This window comes from Coenobita brevimanus, chromosome 68 (assembly GCF_032717465.1).
Source record: "Coenobita brevimanus isolate Jiangsu-jjx chromosome 68, ASM3271746v2, whole genome shotgun sequence".
NCBI lineage: Eukaryota > Metazoa > Arthropoda > Malacostraca > Decapoda > Coenobitidae > Coenobita > Coenobita brevimanus.
Window position 1 is genome coordinate 41,671,781 of NC_137021.1, and position 18,750 is coordinate 41,690,530.

Below are 18,750 nucleotides of genomic sequence, written 5' to 3' on the forward strand. Positions count from 1 at the left end.
AACCAATTAATCTCTTCCGATCCTTCCTTCCTATCTGTCCTCTTTCTTCCCTCATTCTTCTCTTTTCCTATCCTTCCCTCACACTTTATTCTCTTTTTCTCTTATCTTATTTCCTTCATTCTAGTTCATTCCCTCACCCTTCCTTGCTCCCTTCCCCTCCCCCAGCCTTCCATCATTCTGTCACTCCGTTTTCCCCACATTGTTTATTCTTCCAACCCACACTATCCGTTCTTTCTTCCCTCGTCATCCCTCTTTCCTTCTGTGCTACATTATGTCCTCTCTATATGCATTTTCACACCACCTTTTCTCCTAGACTTCACGTGAAGAAGCAACAAAGCTGTTGAAGTTAAACGGACAAACCTCTCCGTCGAAATTCTATCCCTTTATCTTTTTTTCCTTCCTTCGTACAAGCTTTCTTCCCTTACTCCCCGTCTTTCTTTCTCTCTTTTCATCATTCTCCATCTTATTTCCCACTTTCCTTCCATCCCCTTTCTCATTCCTTCATTCTTTCTTGTATCGTTTTCCCCCGCATTCCTTTTTTTCTTCGCACACTTATTCCACCTCATCATCGGTCATTTTTTTCTCTCTTTTTCTCCTCTCTCCAACCCCCTGATTTCTTTCCTTTCCTCCCTTCTTCCTACCTCCTCCCTCGCAAGTACTCACGTGAAAAGCACTGTGGTTGTAGTCTTTGTCGAGGAAGGAGCACTGATTATACACCTCCCCGTCGAAATTCTGTCTCTTGATGCCGTGACACAGGTAGAGTGGGATGCAAGAAGTTAAGATCAGCATCCAACTGAAGGCGATGGCGTACAGAGCATTCCTCTCTGTGCGAACTGGGGAACAGAGAACAAAACATTGCGATCCATTATAAGTCATTATTGTTATTAATAATTATATTTTATTATTATTCTTACAGGTACTACGCTCCCTCCCTCCTCCTCCTCCTCCTTACTACTACTACTACTACTACTACAACGGCGACGACGAATACTTATACTAATACTACAACTACTATCTTCAGGACAAACTGTCCTGTGCTGCTCTGCACTGGACTATGGTGAGTCATCCTGCTGGCGAAGTTTAGACGAGCAACGGGACAAATTTCAGTGCCTCCCATTAACCGATCAGAAAGTGGGAAGACCCAATAATAGGTAGGTAGGTGGAACTTAGGAAACTGGCACTGCTAGTTTCGGTGCTTCCCACTGGGTAAGATATTAGTGGGAGACACTACATTGGTTGGGAGAGGGGTGAGAGAGTTGGTTGGTGGCTTTCTCGGAGGACAAACAATTTTACGTTTTAATGTTAGTGTGTGCAACAGAAGACAAAATATAAAACATGACTATTAAGCTGTAAATGCCTTAGATATCTGTTCCCCCCAAAAGGGGATAGGGTAACCAGGGTGGGGGGTAGGGATGGCCCTCCATGGATGGCTTAGACCCCTGGTGGGTCAATCTCCACGGGAGGGTTAGGCTGACTTCCCGGGGGGTTACTCCTATGTGAGTAAATCCTGGGGTGGAGGTAAGTAAGGGTCTGTTTGCGAGCTGGGCCACGTACCCTTGGAAAATAATACTAAAGATTCAGTATTTTTCAGTGATGTATTACTCTCATTCAAAGCCATTGCTGGAAACTAGCTTAATGTCATTATTTTTTTTGGGGGGTGAGGGTGTTAGGAAATCATTTTTCTCGCTCACTGTTAAATATTTTTTTAATTTAATAATCATCAGCATGATCATCGCAAATCTCATTACGATCATTCTTTCTCTCCGAACTGGGGAAGGAAAACAAAATAAGCCGTTATCATTATCATTGTTAGCACATCCCAATTTATCTTATATTACCCTCACTATCACCGTACCTTTCTTTTCTATCTGAGGAAGTCAATCATACCAACGGGATTACTAAGAATGGTTATATTTATCTTATTTAGAAGAATGAGATCTTCCTTAAGCTGAAGAAAATATGGCGATAAACACATAACCATCCTCGGGATCCGTTGAGTCGCTCTCAGGTAAATAAAATCGTCTGCATCAGATGGATTATCATACGAGAGCGGGTAAAATTAAGACAACACCCTACTGGAGAGAGAGAGAGAGAGAGAGAGAGAGAGAATTAGCCTATTCACCCGCAGCACATAGTGGCCATAGCTGCTTTTAGCCTCACCACTAGCCCTACAAGTAAATAAATCATATGGCTTAGTAACAATATTTAGGCTTACGCTAAGGCCTACTTTTAGAGGTCAATGATCGTGTTACGCCTTCCACAACGTTGTAGTCTTATTTCTTAGTCTTGCTGTCACCAGACGATCTTATCACCCGTCCACGCCCTGGAGGAGCTCGGGGACGGATAGTGCTTTCACTCGGTTTGTTTGTTTGTCTGTCCGTCTGACTGCCTGTTAACAACTTTACGCGAAAAATACGGGTGAGATATAGACTAATATTACAAGGATGATGGGCTATGACCTTGTGATCGCCTAATTAAATATTGGGCCAAACTGGGCCAACGGCCAGGATGTAGGCCTAAAATATGTACCAAAAAATGTAGACAAAGATCGTTTTCTCGCCATAATTCCTTTCAAATTCGTCATATCGACATGAAACCAAAACCTAAAGGTGCATCTTTCAAATCTGCATCCTGTAGCATGCATTATTACTTAAGGGGGGTCACCCCCCAGTTAGAGGTAGGGGGGTCAATGTCAGGTGGGTCAGGCCTAAAATTTCAAATGGGCATAAAATCGTTAATTTTCACCCGATTCATTTTCACCAGATTTAATCCATATTTGTTATGTGACATCTTTGATTAGATATCCTGTTGTAATTATACGTCAGCACTAAAATGATTGCCGGGGACGGGTTTACTGTGCCTTGGCAAGGAATCTTGTTCAGCTACATTTTCGCTCTAAAAGGGTTGGATGTTGACTTTATCAATCTGAGAACGTTATTTTTTTCTTAGTTGACCTAAATCATCTCTGGCTGGTAAAAATACACTATAAAGCCGTCAGCATAATGAAGATTTTAACATGGATGAACCTTTTTGCTTGATGGAGGTTCTGCATCACCACCACATATCACGGAGATGCTCTTATCACTCACTGTTCAGAAGGCATTTACTGGGCCTTATCAAACATTATCGAGACAACATTTACTGTCATCTCGAACATATAATGGACCTTTTCAATCATTATCGTGACGGCATTTACTAGGCCTTATCAAACATTGGCGACACAGTAGTACAGTAACTGTCCCTTTTCTAGTATTTACTAGGCCGTATCAAGCATCATCGGGACGGCATTTACTGGGCCTTATCAATCATTATCGCGATGGCATTTGCTGGGCTGTATGTCCTTCCTTATGCCCTGGACAATACAATTATCCACACTGGCGTAGTAGATGGTTTCCTGTGTTAAAAGAAACCATGTGGCTTCTCAGTTAATGGAAAATTAAATGGAAAAATATTAGGCCAATGTAACTTCCATAATTTTGACCTCTGTTACAATATCTTCCTTATCATATTCCAGCCATCATTATGAAGTTTTATTCAACTATACAGAGTACTGTATTCCTCTTTATTTCGAAAAAAAAATCCCTTTAGGCTAATGTAACTTTATGGAAAAAGCACTAACAAAAGAAAAACTAGTTACCTATTTACTTACTGTGTAGCCACAATAAGGAAGCTTCGTCATATCTATTTGTTGTACTGATTGTTCATGTAGTTATGCAAATGCTGCTATTGTGTTCACTGCCTAAAAACGTCATATGAACACAACATAGATAGGCTATACGCAAATTTTTTGCTGTTAAATATGGTTCAGTGATGCAAATAACAAAACATAGGAAAGTTATTTTTATGCTCAGGCGTTTATCAGACATTTAATTTAATTCATACATTAATAGGTAAACCTGTGGGGAAGTGGTTGGGGGATAGTGTTTTGAACTTTGTACATTTTAAATTCGTCTCAATAACTGCCTAACTGTATGTTTAACTATAATTGTATTCCTTTCGGATCAAGAGAGGGACAACAGCTATATATCTGTAAAGGTATAGCTTTACAGCTTTTGTGATTTTCTCTAAAACATCTTACAAAGAAAACACTGGGAAGATTTGAATTCTATACTTTATACACTCGGCTAAATGGCAAAATAATCTGCCAAAATTGGCAGCAAACTTTTTTTTTCATAGGATATTCAACCAAACAGTTGTATCTCAATTAGTTTCTGAGATATTTCAAAATCAAATAGGCAATTTTTGCCCCTAAAATGAGTTAAAGACCCTCAAAAATAGGTCAAGGTCATTTATAGTTGGATCAAGTATTTGAGTTACCCTAGTGTTCCTTCCTGTACAGTATCGTCAAGATATAAGAAAAAAAAAAGTGCAAAAAAATATTAATAATAATACTTACCATAACGATATGATTCGCCATTTATATGGCAAAGCTTAATAAAAGCGCCGAAATAAAATAACAGAACAGACAATATAAAAAGGAGAGCATATGTAAGTCAAATGGAGGGGGAGAAGGGGAGGGGAAGACTGAGGATGAGCTGGAGAGATGGATATAAAGACACAAGTATTAAGGTGATATGAGATTGAAGGAAGGCATCCTGATGGCAGAGGACAGGATGACTTAGGAGCATTTACTTTCACCTCTCTCCGGTATTAAGACTTCTGACGACAGTTAAGCATACAAGTAGACTGGTAGGAAGATAGAGAAATACAGACAGACATACTGTAGATTAGGTTAGACTGGTAGGAAGGAAGGTAGGCAGCTAAATCTGTAGATAAACAGATAGACATATGTACATTGACAGATACAGATGTACAGGCAGATATAAACTCACTCGTCAGTGCTGCTATAGGATGAACGACGGCCAGGAATCTGTCAAAGGATAGGAGAAGTAGCGTATAGACTGATGCATATGCAGTGACGTAGGTGAGGTACTGCACCGTCTTGCACCAAATGTTTCCGAATGGCCACGATGCCAGGATATAGTCTGATGCGGTGAACGGTACACAAAACACGATGAAAAGAAGGTCCGCCATGGCCAAGCTGAGAAGATGGAGAGAGAGGAAAGGAGGTTAGTGGAATACGTAGCAAGATAAACTGCACATTCGTCATAGAACTGAGAGAAGGGGGAGAGTGTGGTTAGTGGAAATCGCAGAACACATTGGATACTAGGTCTTCCATGGTCAGCTTGGCAAAGCGAGAGAGAGAGAGAGAGAGTGAGAGAGAGAGACAGACAGACAGACAGACAGAGAGAGACATGACAGACAGACAGACAGACAGACAGACAGACAGACAGAGAGACAGACAGACAGACAGACAGACAGAATGACAGACAGACAAACAGACAGAGACAGACAGACAGACAGACAGACGGGGCGTAGTGGAAAACACAAGAGGTGAAGAATTGATCCGTCATGGCTAAGGTGGGGGGAGAAAGAAAAAGAGGTTTGTGGAAATCACTGAATACAATGAACTACAAGTCTGATATGGGCAAGCCAAAAGCGGAGAAATAGAACGGTTAGTGGAAAAATACATATTATGATCTATTGCAGTTCCTCTGGCACCAAGCTAATAAGAGGGAGAAAAATGGGGTAAGCATCAGAGCAAGAAAGGTTTCATTTCTGCCAATACTCTCGTCACTTTATCTTGGCCTGAATTTGTCATCTCTTCATCATTACCACTGAGTTACAACAAGAAATTAACAGTAAATTGCTGTGCTAATCATGAAGTTGTGCAATGGAAAGGATCAAAAGCAGTCGTTTTGCCATATTCCACGCTTGAGTTACGGGAAATGATCCGTAAAAGAACGATAATCTCTGCTAAATTTAAGTAAACTAACAACAGCTACTGTACAAAGGTTAATCCTCAGGCCACTCATTCAATTTTTCAGTTCATACTTGTTCAGGTGATTTTATTAAACTTAAATTTTTCTGGTAATAAAAGGGTTAATGGAAGCTAATTCTATATTCTTCCAGTTTCAGAAGTCTCTCTCGAGGAGAATAGTGATGCGGGGGAACGAAGATAAAATATAATGTCATTGGAGTGAGGTGGCTGCATGATCCCCTTTTTATATTTACTCAACCTTTGACGATACCTGTCTCGCTGTCTGTGTACAATTTTGTTTATATGAATGTCATTTTTTTTTCTCTCTCTCTCTCTATCACAGCAGACAGTGGTGTAGGCCACACGTACCAGCTCTTGCTCCGCGGTTGATACCCAGAAATAGACCCCCAATCGCTGAAAATGCTTCTGAATTCACAAGAACGAGCATTCTGTGCAGCCATGGACATAGCAGCTGATCAACTGAAGTCAAGAATTGAATCTTTAGAAGAAACCGTGACTGAGCTAACAGAAAGCTTGGAATTTTTCTAGACCAAAGTTCTTGAAAGGAGAAATAACAAAAATCTGATCGTGACAAGAAGGCCATTATTGAAGACCCCAAGTCTCGACTTGGTGATACAGAACAGACAGTCAGCTACCAAGAGGACTATAGTCGTCCTAAGAAACTACTATTCAGTGGTATAAGTGAGCATCCTAGTGGTAAAACCTGGGAACAGACTACTTCAATGGTGTCTGAACTGCAGCAAGAAAATATGCAATCTCCATCCATGTGAACTGAACGAGCCCACCATGTAGGACCGGTTGATCCCTCTCAATCCCAATTAATTGTAGTGCGATTTGAGAAATTTGGTAATCGTGAAACGGTTCTCAGAAATGCCAGGAAGCTGAAAGATGCTGGAATATACATCAACGAAGACCTGCATTCTGCATCTCAAGCAATAAAACAAACCCAACTACCACTTTTGAGAAGCAAGACTGGAAGGCAATATTACCTTTTTCAGTATACCAAGCTTATAATAAAAGACAGAACAGCTACCCAATAAACTGGCAACCTCGGCTCAGCAACGACCGGTGATGCAAGGGACGCAGTGTCATTTGGGGATGCTGGAGGTATGGCTTCCAGGTGTGCGGATGTGGGCGGTGCTGGTGGTCGCTCGTCCCTCGGTGGTGCTAGGGGACTGACACCTGTTCATGGTCCTGCTGGAGGTGGAACTTGTGTTACTGATAGCAAGATGTTCGACGTCTTGACCCCTGCAAGCAGGAATGAACCTGGCCGGAGATATCTGCTGCCCTGGGAGCCGTGAGCTTTGCTGTGGTGGGTGAGGCAGCTACTGATGCAATCGAGTCATGTAACGGGCGAACAGAATCGAGAGCGGTTACTGATTCTCCACAGCGTCAACAGAGAAAAGTTCGTAAGAAGAAATAGATACATACGAATCCCACTTGTAGGCTTTTTTTGTGTGTGTATGTGTATGTGTGTTTAGATATATTTTTATAATGTATCTTAATGATTTACCCTTTGCTTTTATTAATGATAGTGATTTATCAAAATTGCTTATGCCTGATCCATTAAGTCTGTTAACCAATTCTAGTTCTCATGATTATTTTCATAACTTGTACTTTGACCCCTACAGTACTCTATTTTAGATGGTAAATACAACAAAGACCTAGATTAGGGTTGCCATACGTCCGGATTATTCCGGACATGTACTGGATTTAGTTGTCAAAATCTTCGTCCGAGAGGAATTTTAAAAATTCTCCCGAAGTCCCGAATTTCAGCTTCCATCACTCTTCTCGAAAAATGTAATATATATTTAAACACTGTAATGATGAGAGAGAGAGAGAGAGAGAGAGAGAGAGAGAGAGAGAGAGAGAGAGAGAGAGAGAGAGAGAGAGAGAGAGAGAGAGAGAGACCTTAGTTGTTTTCGTCAGCTGGTACGTGTTGCCAACTTGGCTGGTTTAGTGCTAACAGCTAGCTAAAATGTCCTGTCTTTTCTTATTCAGCCACGATTTATTTTTCCGTACTTAGTGCTGTTACAGCCATAAAATAAATGGTAATTCCACACAGTTTTTTTTTTTTAATGCGAGGAAGAAGGAACCAAAGGCCATGAGCCCGCAATAACAGTTCCCTCCAAGAGAAAAACAAAATACAAGAGAGAGCCAAATTCAAGATCCATTCATTTCGAGATGCCTGGACACACTGCGTTTGAAAGACTGGAGATCATAGGCAGCAGGAAATATAGACAGAGGGAGACAGTTCCAGAGCTGACCTGTTGCATAAATGAAGGACTGAGAGTAACAGTTAACTCTTGCATTAGAGAGTTGGACAGAAAAGGGATGAGAGTTTGCTGCTAGTTATTGGCTTAGATTTAATTTTTACATTGTAGCATATTCCTATGATCTTATCCTGCATCTAAGGCACTTTAGCATTTTTCAGTCATAAACTAGCCAATGCTGTAACTTGCCTGTTGTCCATTATATTGTGTGTGTGTGTGTGTGTGTGTGTGTGTGTGTGTGTGTGTATTATTATATATATATATATATATATATATATATATATATATATATATATATATATATATATATATATATATATATTCATGGATTTAGAGGTAAGTGTATGACAGAATTGATAGGGAGGCTTTGTGGACTGTTTTAAGATTGTATGGACTTGATGGTAGGTTACTAAAATGGGTGAAAAGTTTTTATCTAAATAGTAGAGCGTGTGTAAGAGTGGGAAATGCTGTGAGTGACTGGTTTCCCGTGAGAGTGGGGCTGCGACAGGGATGTGTGATGTCGCCTTGGTTGTTTAATACTTATATGGATGGTGTTGTAAGAGAGGTGAATGCAAGTGTTTTAGATGGAGGTCTGAGTCAGGTGAATGTCGATGGTGGAGAGTGGAATCTTAAGCAGCTGCTGTTTGCAGATGGTACTGCACTGGTGGCTGATTCAGAGGAGAGATTGAGACAGTTGGTAGAGGAGTTTGGAAGGGTGTGTGAAAGGAGGAAATTGAAAGTAAATGAGAATAAGAGTAAAGTGATGAAATGTACGAGGTTGGTAGATGGTAGGGGGATGAATATAGTTTTGAATGGTGAGTTGCTTGAGGAGGTGGAGTGTTTTACATAATTAGGGACGCATGTTGCTATGGATGGAAGAATAGATACAGAAGTGAAGTTTACAATAAATGAAGTAGGAAAGGTGCTGGGAGGAATGAAAAAAGTGTTTAGATGTCGTTCACTTAGAATGGATGTAAAAAGACGGCTGTAGGAGGGTGTTGTGGTACCGACTGCGTTATATGGGGCAGAAACATGGAATATGGGTGTAGCAGAAAGGAAAAGTTTGAATGTAATGGAGATGAGGTGTCCGAGGAGTATGTGTGGAGTGACGTGTATGGATCAAGTGCGAAATGATGAAGTGCGAAGGAGAACTGGAGTTGTTCGGGAGATGGCTGGTTGAGTTGAGCAGAAGGTGTTGCAATGGTTTGGGCATATGGAGAGAATGGATAATGAGCGATTGGTGAAAAAGATAACTAGATCTGATGTGAGAGGTGTAAGGCTGAGAAGAAGACCATGAATAGGATGGATGGACAGTGTGAAGAGAGCGCTGGATGCGAGAGGGATGTCTGTTGAGCAAGGAAGAGTGGCTGTGCGTGACAGAAATAAATGGAGAGAACTTGTGCATGAATAAATGATGACGCAGCCCTGAGGGGATATTCTCTCGCATTTGGTCTGATTAGCTAGTCAGGTCTGGTGCGAGTAAGGGGATGGGTCTATTATGATGTGGCAGGGCTAAACCAGCCCTGCTGTCGGGCCTTGCTGCAGATGTCACTGATTGCACTGCGCAGTAGACCCATGTGTGGTGTGATGCAGTGAGGATCTGTCCCTTCTCCCCTTTGGGGCTAAGATGCGAATGACTGTGTTTGAATGGATGAGTAAATGGGGAGTGTGTCGTCCTGTCTCGGCTACCTCCGTTTCCATGGGGGAAGCAGCCTAGGTATATATATATTTTAAGGTCATAAATTTTCGATTTTTTTCAAATAAATGGTAGCCTGTATCATAAATTGATGAATTTTTTGTTAAAAACAAAGAAAAAAGCCCTTATTCCTCTCAGTTTTTAAAAAAAGGTCACTGCAAAATCAAAAAATGGATAATCATATAGTTAACGTTACCACACACAAGTTTTATCACCTGCTTAATCTTTATACAGATTTTTTATAACTTTACAGACCTGCACAGAAGATTTTAGAACTGTTTAGAACTTTCTAGAACAGTTTGTAATGTTCTGGTATGGTTTAACATTGTTTAGAACATTCTATAATAATCTAATTATTATAAAACGGGATGCAGTTTTCAGCATCTAACAGTTATCGTCACAGTTTGCAACTGAACAGTCAGCAAAATATTTGGTCAGTGTGTTACTGTTATATATATAATATTTTTGTTTTTCAGATAAGCAAGATGTCGCACAAAAGAACTGATACTATAGTACAGAAGAACAAGGATGTCTGGACCAAAAATTTGGTGCGGTTCCAGCAGTCACATAGAAGAAGAGGAATTGTGCCTTTAGAAGAATCTTCATTATAAGAAAAATGCAGAATGCCAAACCAAATGCAAGTTGTTGGACATTACCAGTTTCTTGGAGCAAAAATCAAATTAAGAAAAAAATGAATAGTCGAAATTTCCAAAGAAGTTACCAGATTATGGGAGAATAGATTGAACTTTCCACATGTGTCAGATCAAGCAATACAAGCAAAGCTTGACAGTGTGCTAAAATCTTACAATGAATGTGTTAAGAGGAGAAAATATGATGCCCTAAACAAACTTTTTGATATCACATAAGTAAATGTCAATGGTTATCCACTGACGATAAACAACTCTACCACCTACAAGTGCAAAGCAAAGCAGAAGTGCGGTACTCAACAGTCATGTTGTAAGGAAACCATTCACCCTTCACAAAGATGAAAACTGCTTGATGAACCTATATTACCATCAACATCTTATGATCTTTCATGTAGCGGTAGATGCACTGAATCTGATGACAGCGAATAGGCCTATAAGGATGAAGATTGAACACGAGTGTTTAGATTCTTTGAAGAAAAAGGGCATTCTCCTTTGATTAACTTTCACAAAATTCCAATTATCAGTAATGCGAAGTGGAATTCAAGAGCAATTCTCGCTATCCTTGCATTCAATCTTATACCTACTACAAGGAAGACTTTGGAGAAGATATGCAGATTCATTTCGTACGAATGGGCAGAGTACTGGTTTACTAATCAGATGTACAATGAAAATGACTTCAAGAACTTGTCAGAAATATTGAAACCTCACAAAAGAGCACTAAACTCACTGCAGAATCACTGGAAGCAGGAGCCATCCTTACTCAAGATACCAAGAAGTAATCAGTGTGCAGAACATGCAATCAAAGTGATGCAGGAACTTTATCCTGCGTACAGAAACAAAGTCAAACTGCAACTTAGATTTATTCTACATAATAAACAGTTATTTTACGTATTATTGCATTTGTATAATGTCTTTTTTGTTTTGTTTTATTACATGTAAATATACACTTGCAAAAGTCGAATTTTCTGTTTCAGGGTGACCTTTTTTTAAAACTGAGAGGAATAAGGGCTTTTTTCTTTGTTTTTAAGCAAAAGTTCATCGACTTGAGGTACACGATCATAACGTTGCATAGCCCTAATATATATATATATATATATATATATATATATATATATATATATATATATATATATATATATATATATATATAAATCAAGGTTTCATTATGCCAAAGGCCCAAAGTGTGTGTGTGTGGGGGGGGGCATGGGTTTCAGCAAAGGCGTCCTGTATTTTACTGTTCAGATATGGCAACCCTAACCTAGATGCACACCATTTCGATATCCATTCAAGACTCCATAATGTTCCAAAGTCAGGGTATATACTTCTTGATTCCTTTTCCTTACCTAGCAATAATGATACTTTTATCTTCTTTAGTAAGAACACATATACATTAGTATTTCTGCCATCCTCCAATTTTTTGTTGATACCACTTTCTCTAATACTGTCATAATAATTGATGTTTTAGGTTTCGCTGAAAAACGACTCGATTCAGATCTTGCTGCAGTAGATCATCTACCAGGTTACAACTTGTATGCTTAAAACAGAAACAGAACTAGGAGAGGTGTAGTTTTATACATCACTAATGTTTATCACTCATCTCTGTCAACAGAATTTTGCTATCTTGATACTTTTATAGACTGTGTGGGTGCTGATACTGTAATTATGGACAAGATATACCTCGTTATATGTGTTTATAGACCTCCAAATGGTGATACAAACAGCTCAATGGAAAGACTACATGAAATTCGACAATTAGCCAATAATAGAAAATATCAAGTTGTTTATTTACTGAGAGACTTTAACTTAGAGTAGTTGAAATACAATAACAGTTCTGTTTGTGAATTTATTAATGTAATGTACTATTTTTCCTTATTTCCATAACTACCAACCTTACCAGAGTCTCGGGCACAATGACTATGCTCATTGACTATATATAGACCACACAGGTAGAATCGAACACCAGTAATTTTATAATACACACTGATATGACAGGTCACCTCCCAGTACTCTCTCAATTCAAACTACAATTTCTGCAACAAAGCACCCACCCCCCATTTATTTATAAAAGATGTATAACAAATACTGCAATAGAAGACTTCGGTAATGACCTTACTCAAGTGGACTGGTCAACTGTCTTGTAATTATACTTTCCCAACGAGTCCTACAACCAGTTTTTACATCATTTTAATATATTATTTCAGAAACATTTTCCAATGAAACAAATTATTTTGAAGAACATAAGCAAACAAATCCCGTACATTATCCTGGCCATGAAATATATATATATATATATATATATATATATATATATATATATATATATATATATATATATATATATATATATATATATATGTATATATATATATATATATATATATATATATATATATATATATATATATATATCATCCAATCCTACATTGCCCCATGAGGAGCCTAGGAGTCCGGGGCTAAGCAGTTGGTCCCGACATTTAAGATAAGAGTGACCAGCCTCACTCATCCCTGAGTGGCATTACATGAGCAATTAACCCCAACCATCCCTTGGATATAAACCTTCACCGGCTGAATCCGATTGGAGCACAATAATTACTCACTAAACCACCAGGTTCCATAATCTGGTTATATGGTTACCACCCAGCGTAGTAAATGGTTTCCTGGTGTACAGAAAACCATTTGGCTTGTCAATCAGTGTAGAGTCACCCACAGGCAGAAGGAAGAGGAAAGAATGAAGGAAAGAAAGACAGAAGAGGAAGTGTATAGTTACACATAGGCAGAAGGACAAGGAAAGTATATATATATATATATATATATATATATATATATATATATATATATATATATATATATATATATATATATATATAGTATCTATCTATCTATACTGTATATAGATAAATAGATAGATACTGTATCATTATCAGCCGTTTGAGTATCCATTCCAGGACCGGCCTATCCCGACCGAAGACGGGACGATACAGCCAATGTATCTCTGCCAAGTGGCTTAGGCTGTCTGGTAGAGATTGTATGTAGGCTGAGAAGTGCTTGTAAGTGTAACTGTAGTGTTGGAGTGGCTTTGGATGTGTGTATAGTCTGTGAACCAAGTGTAATCGGCCCGCGTAAGCTGACTGGATGCAAGCATACTTTATAGTAAGCGACACTGGTTCAACCACAGCACCCTTTGTGTCCGCCAATGCAGTACGTGGCCGGGTGAACACTCCCAAATTTATTACCCTGGCGGGGCGCGAACCCTGGCTCACCCGTGTATGAAAAGCACACTGTACCACTGTACCACAGAGGCTCCAGATACTATATATATATATATATATATAAGAATAAAAAACAGATTGGAGAGATTAGCAAATAAATGGCCATTAACATCTATAGAAATAAACTGACATCAATTTTACGAGCTTCCACAAATGAATATTGGAATAATCAAATTAATGACAATCAAGGCAATTCTAAATCTCATTGCAGAACTATTAATTCAATCCTTGGTAGACAAGTTGATACATCTAGTAAACAATTAATTAAACTAAAACCTCCATGTAACAATACTTCTGACAAATTTAACGAACATTTCTTAAGGTTTCGAAATTCATTGCCTAATGATATTACTCATAATTATGCTCAGTATCTGCGCAATCCAGCTGCATTTTTCATGTACCTGACTCCAGCACATTATACTGAAAAAGATACTTAATATCCCTGAAATCTACTTTTCATGGCTATGATGACATTCCACCCAAATTTATAAAGTTTATCTCATCCTCTGTCTCTGCTCCATCAACTTACATAATAAAGCTTTCCTTTAAAAACTGAATTTTTCCAGATGAACTGATAAAGGCTAAAGTAATCCCACTGCATAAATCAGGTTGTAAAGACGATGTCAGTAACTATCGACCTATTTCTTTACTCCCAGCACTTAGTAAGATTTTTGACAAGGCAATTTTAACATGCCTGGTAAATTATCTTGAAGGTAATACTATGCTCTCCGACAGCCAACATGAGTTTCGATCCAACCACTCTACAAAGTCGTCAATATAATACTTTGTTAATGAAGTATACAAATATTTAGATGATAAGTTTTGTGTAGCTGTGTGTTTATTGATCTCTCGAGAGCTTTTGATTCTCTAAACCATCACATACTTCAGGAGGAACTTGAACATATAGGAATCAGAGGTATTCCACAATAGCTGTTTAAAAGCTATACTGAAAATAGGTCACAAACTGTGTATTGCAACTCTATTCCTTTTCTAAACCTATAATCAAAGGTGTACCACATTCATCGATTTTAGAGCCTCTTCTTTTTCCTACATACATTATAAGAAGTGCTAGTTCTAAATTTAAATTCAAAATTTTCGCTGATGACACTGACCTCTTACTAGCTGATAAAAAATATTGACTCATTACACTTACTTTTACGAATTTTAAAAAATAGATACAATATAACAAATTAAATCTTAATATTGCCAAACAAATTATATACTTTTAGGAAATTGCTCCATAAAGAAAGGTATGCCTCCTCCATTATTAGGTCAATTAATACGTGTTCCTCATACCAAATTTCTTGGCGTTATCATTGACGAGAATATAAACTGGGGCCTTATTATGAGGTATACATGAAAATATTAGAAGTTTGTGGTGTATTAAATAGGGTTTGTCATTGACACACAACTGAAGCAATGTTAAGTATATATTACAATGTTACCCTCACCTCATCCACTGTGTCTCCATATGGGTTTGTACTTGGCCATCAACATTACATAAATTAACAATAGCCCTGAGTAAAATACTTAGATGCATTATTTTAATGGGTAAATTTTATTCAATAGGCCACATATATTCCAAGCTGAATCTGTTTATTTTGTAATCTATTACAGAATATTTCATGATACTATTAATATACAGAAACGAAAAATCCTACCCAAGAAGTAAAATCTTTAAATTTATAAATATAATTCAAAATACTAGAGGTAGTAATATTAATTTAATCTGTCCACAGTTCCGTACAACTCTCTTAAGAACAGTACTATGTCATGGTCCTGAATTATGGAATTCTTTACCAACAGGCATCAACCGTCTCATCAGTACAAGTAATATATTAGTTAAAAAAAGAGTAATTAATTACTTAATTTGACAAAACACAATGCAATAGGGTGATAAATATACATACGTGTATCAGGAAATGCATGTGTATCTGAATGTCTTCATTGGTTTATGCATTTGCATGTGTGTTCATAAAAGTATAATATATACCATAATTTGTGGTTGTATAGAAAACAGACGAATAATGTGGCCACCACTTCGCGTTTCCTTTTCCCTCTCCTCCTACCCTCCCTCCCCTCTCTCACTCCACCCCCGCACCATCACTTGTCCCCTCACCCACCTACCCTTTTCTCTCTGACCCCTCTCTCTCAACCCTTCTTACTCTACTGCAACTTGCAGTGCATAAAGATGCCAGCCTGAGACATGGGGCACCGGAGGATAGGTGATTATTTATAACCACGACTGTACGTATATATATATATATATATATATATATATATATATATATATATATATATATATATATATATATATATATATATATATATATATATATATATATATATACCCGACTTGGTTATAGCGATCATGAAAAAATTAAGTTCAGATTTATTTGGGACGTCTGTTCTACTGAATACCCCTCGACCGTTCCTAATTTTCGTCAAGGGGATTCTGACAGATTAAGAGCGTATTTTATAACCGTATTATATGGGAAGACAAGTTATTTTTGCGAGAGTCAGGTCAGTGGGGAACCCTAGGTCATGGGTAAGGGGCAGTAGGTTAATGGGAATGTGTGCCAGGTCACTGAGGAAGCTCAGGTAATAGGTGAGGGACAAGATATAGGTGCAAGTGTACTGTAGTTCAGGTGACGGAGATTAACTCAGGACTCATACTTGGCAGCCGTTCAGCCAGCGTGAAATATAATCTATCTATCTATCTATTGCCAGACGCCTTAATCCCATACGGGGTGGCCCCAAACAAATCGCCTCCACGTCGCCCTGCCCTTCGCCATTTCACTGCCCTGCTCCCAAGTCACATCCCCCTCTCTCATATACCTCTCCACTCCATCCCTCCATCTCATCCTCGGCCTCCCCTTTCCTCTCCCCCCTCCACCTCACACATACACTTTCCTCGTCAATCTCTCACCCTCCATCCTCTCCACATGGTCAAACCACCTCAGTGTGTTCCTCCTAACGCTTCCTATCACACCCACATCCACATCACAACGTTCCTTTATATCCTCATGTCATCCTGACTCTCCACGTGACTCCACAACAGTCATTCGTTCATTCATTATTATGTCTTCCTTTTAATCCTTACTCTTTTTCCTCTGTCTGCTTCACTTCCTCCTTTCTCCCACTTCTCTCTCCTCTTCCTTTCCCACTCCTCTCCCTTCTCTTCCTCTCCGAATCCTCTCTCCCCTCTTCCTCTCCAACTCCTCTCTCCCCTCTTCCTCTCCAACTCCTCTCTCCCCTCTTCCTCTCCCAATTCTCTCTTCTCTCTTCCTCTCCCACTCCACTCTCTCCTCTCCCTCTCCCACTCCCCTCTCCCCTCTTCCTCTCCCAATCCTCTCTCCTCTCTTCCTCTCCCATTCCACTCTCTCCTCTCCCTCTCCCAATCCTCTCTCCCCTCTTCCTCTCCCACTCCTCTCTCCCCTCTCCGTCGCCCCTCCCTCTCCAGTAGCGTCTCGTACAGTTGCGGTGGATTTGAGGCAAAGGCATGTGGATTAATAACTCGCACTGGACAAGGTACTGACATCTGCTGCACATGTACACTACACGTACGGAACAAGGACACTACACGCACGGAACAAAGACAGCACGTGAAAGAAGCAGAGACGGTGCAGAGTAAGGATAGTACGTGGACAGTAAATAGTGACAAAAATTATACATCCACAGTACATGGAGGAAAATAACTCATTTCCACTGCTCTCACTCTTGACTTGTGTCCTTCCAACAACGTCCAAGCCTCACTTCCATACGTTAGAGTTGGTAACAATACTGTCATGTAGTAACTTTTTCACTTCCATGCTCACTTCCCTGTCTCTTATCACTGTTTTAAAGGAACCAAGAACCTTTCTTCCTTGCTGTACCCTTTCAAGCATTTCACCCTCCAAACCTCCATCCTTACTCATCACACTCCCCAAGTACTTAAATGTACTCACATTTTCCATCTCCTCACCATCCAACCTCTCTGTACATTCACTGACTTCACCTCTCTCAAAGGCCATCACTTCACTCTTCCCTACATTCACCATTAGATTCCGTTTCTTACACACTCTCCCAAACTCATCCACCAAGCCTTGAAGCTCCCCTTCGTCTTCACTTAACAGCACAGTATCATCTGCAAACAACAGTACAGGTAGTTTCCAAACACTAACCTCTCTCACTAGGGCCACTCCAACATCCACTGCCCTACCTTGCATCTCTCTTTATTACCCCATCCATGTACAGACTGAACAACCATGGAGACATGACACATCCATGTTTCAACCCAACATTCAAATAGAAAAACTCACTCAGTTCACTATCCACACGCACTGCAGCTTTAGTACCCTCATACATACTCTTCACAGCATTCAACAACTTCCCATCTACTTCATATATTCTTAATACTTTCCACAAACCTTGTCTATCCACCCTGTCATATGCTTTCTCCAAATCCATGAAGGCCGCATATAACTTCTTTTCCTTCTCTAGAAACTTTTCCACTAAAGATCTAAGAATGAATATCTGATCTACACAACCTCTTCCCTTCCTAAAGCCTCCCTGTTCTTCTCCAACGAATTCCTCTGTTATTTCTCTAACTCTGTCAATAAGTATCCTACCATACACTTTTCCCATTACACTAAGAAGATAAATGCCCCTATGATTACCACACACTTCTTTCTCCCCTTTTCCTTTGTACAAGAGAATAATAATACCTGACTTCCAATCCTCCAGGACTCTACCTTCCTCCCAGGCGAATCAGCACATCTTCCACATCCATTCTACTACTGTTTCTCCCCCATGCTTCAGTATTTTACCACACACTCCATCAATTCGTGGGGCTTTCCCCAGTTTGACTTTCTTCATTAATTCCACAACTTCTATCCTACTGATTTCTTCCCGTCTTCTCACCTCCCTCCTTCTCCCAGCCATTCCCCAGCCACTTATACTCGCATTACTTCCATTCTCTAAGTTCAACAATTCCTTAAAGTGTTTTCTTTATCTGCTCACTTTTTCTTCCTTCTCCACTAGT

The 18,750-nt window shown here is 39.4% G+C and overlaps 1 protein-coding gene across 1 annotated transcript in view; it reads right to left on the reverse strand.

The window, feature by feature from the left end:
- Positions 1-18,750, reverse strand: part of LOC145405889 (allatostatin-A receptor-like) — a 105,930-nt gene that overhangs the window by 62,816 nt on the left and 24,364 nt on the right. The window contains exons 3-4 of the mRNA XM_080277145.1: positions 4,833-5,041; positions 664-833 (exon numbers count right to left, since the gene is read on the reverse strand). Coding sequence (XP_080133271.1) covers positions 664-833; positions 4,833-5,041 — 379 coding nt within the window. The remainder of the gene's footprint in view (positions 1-663; positions 834-4,832; positions 5,042-18,750) is intronic.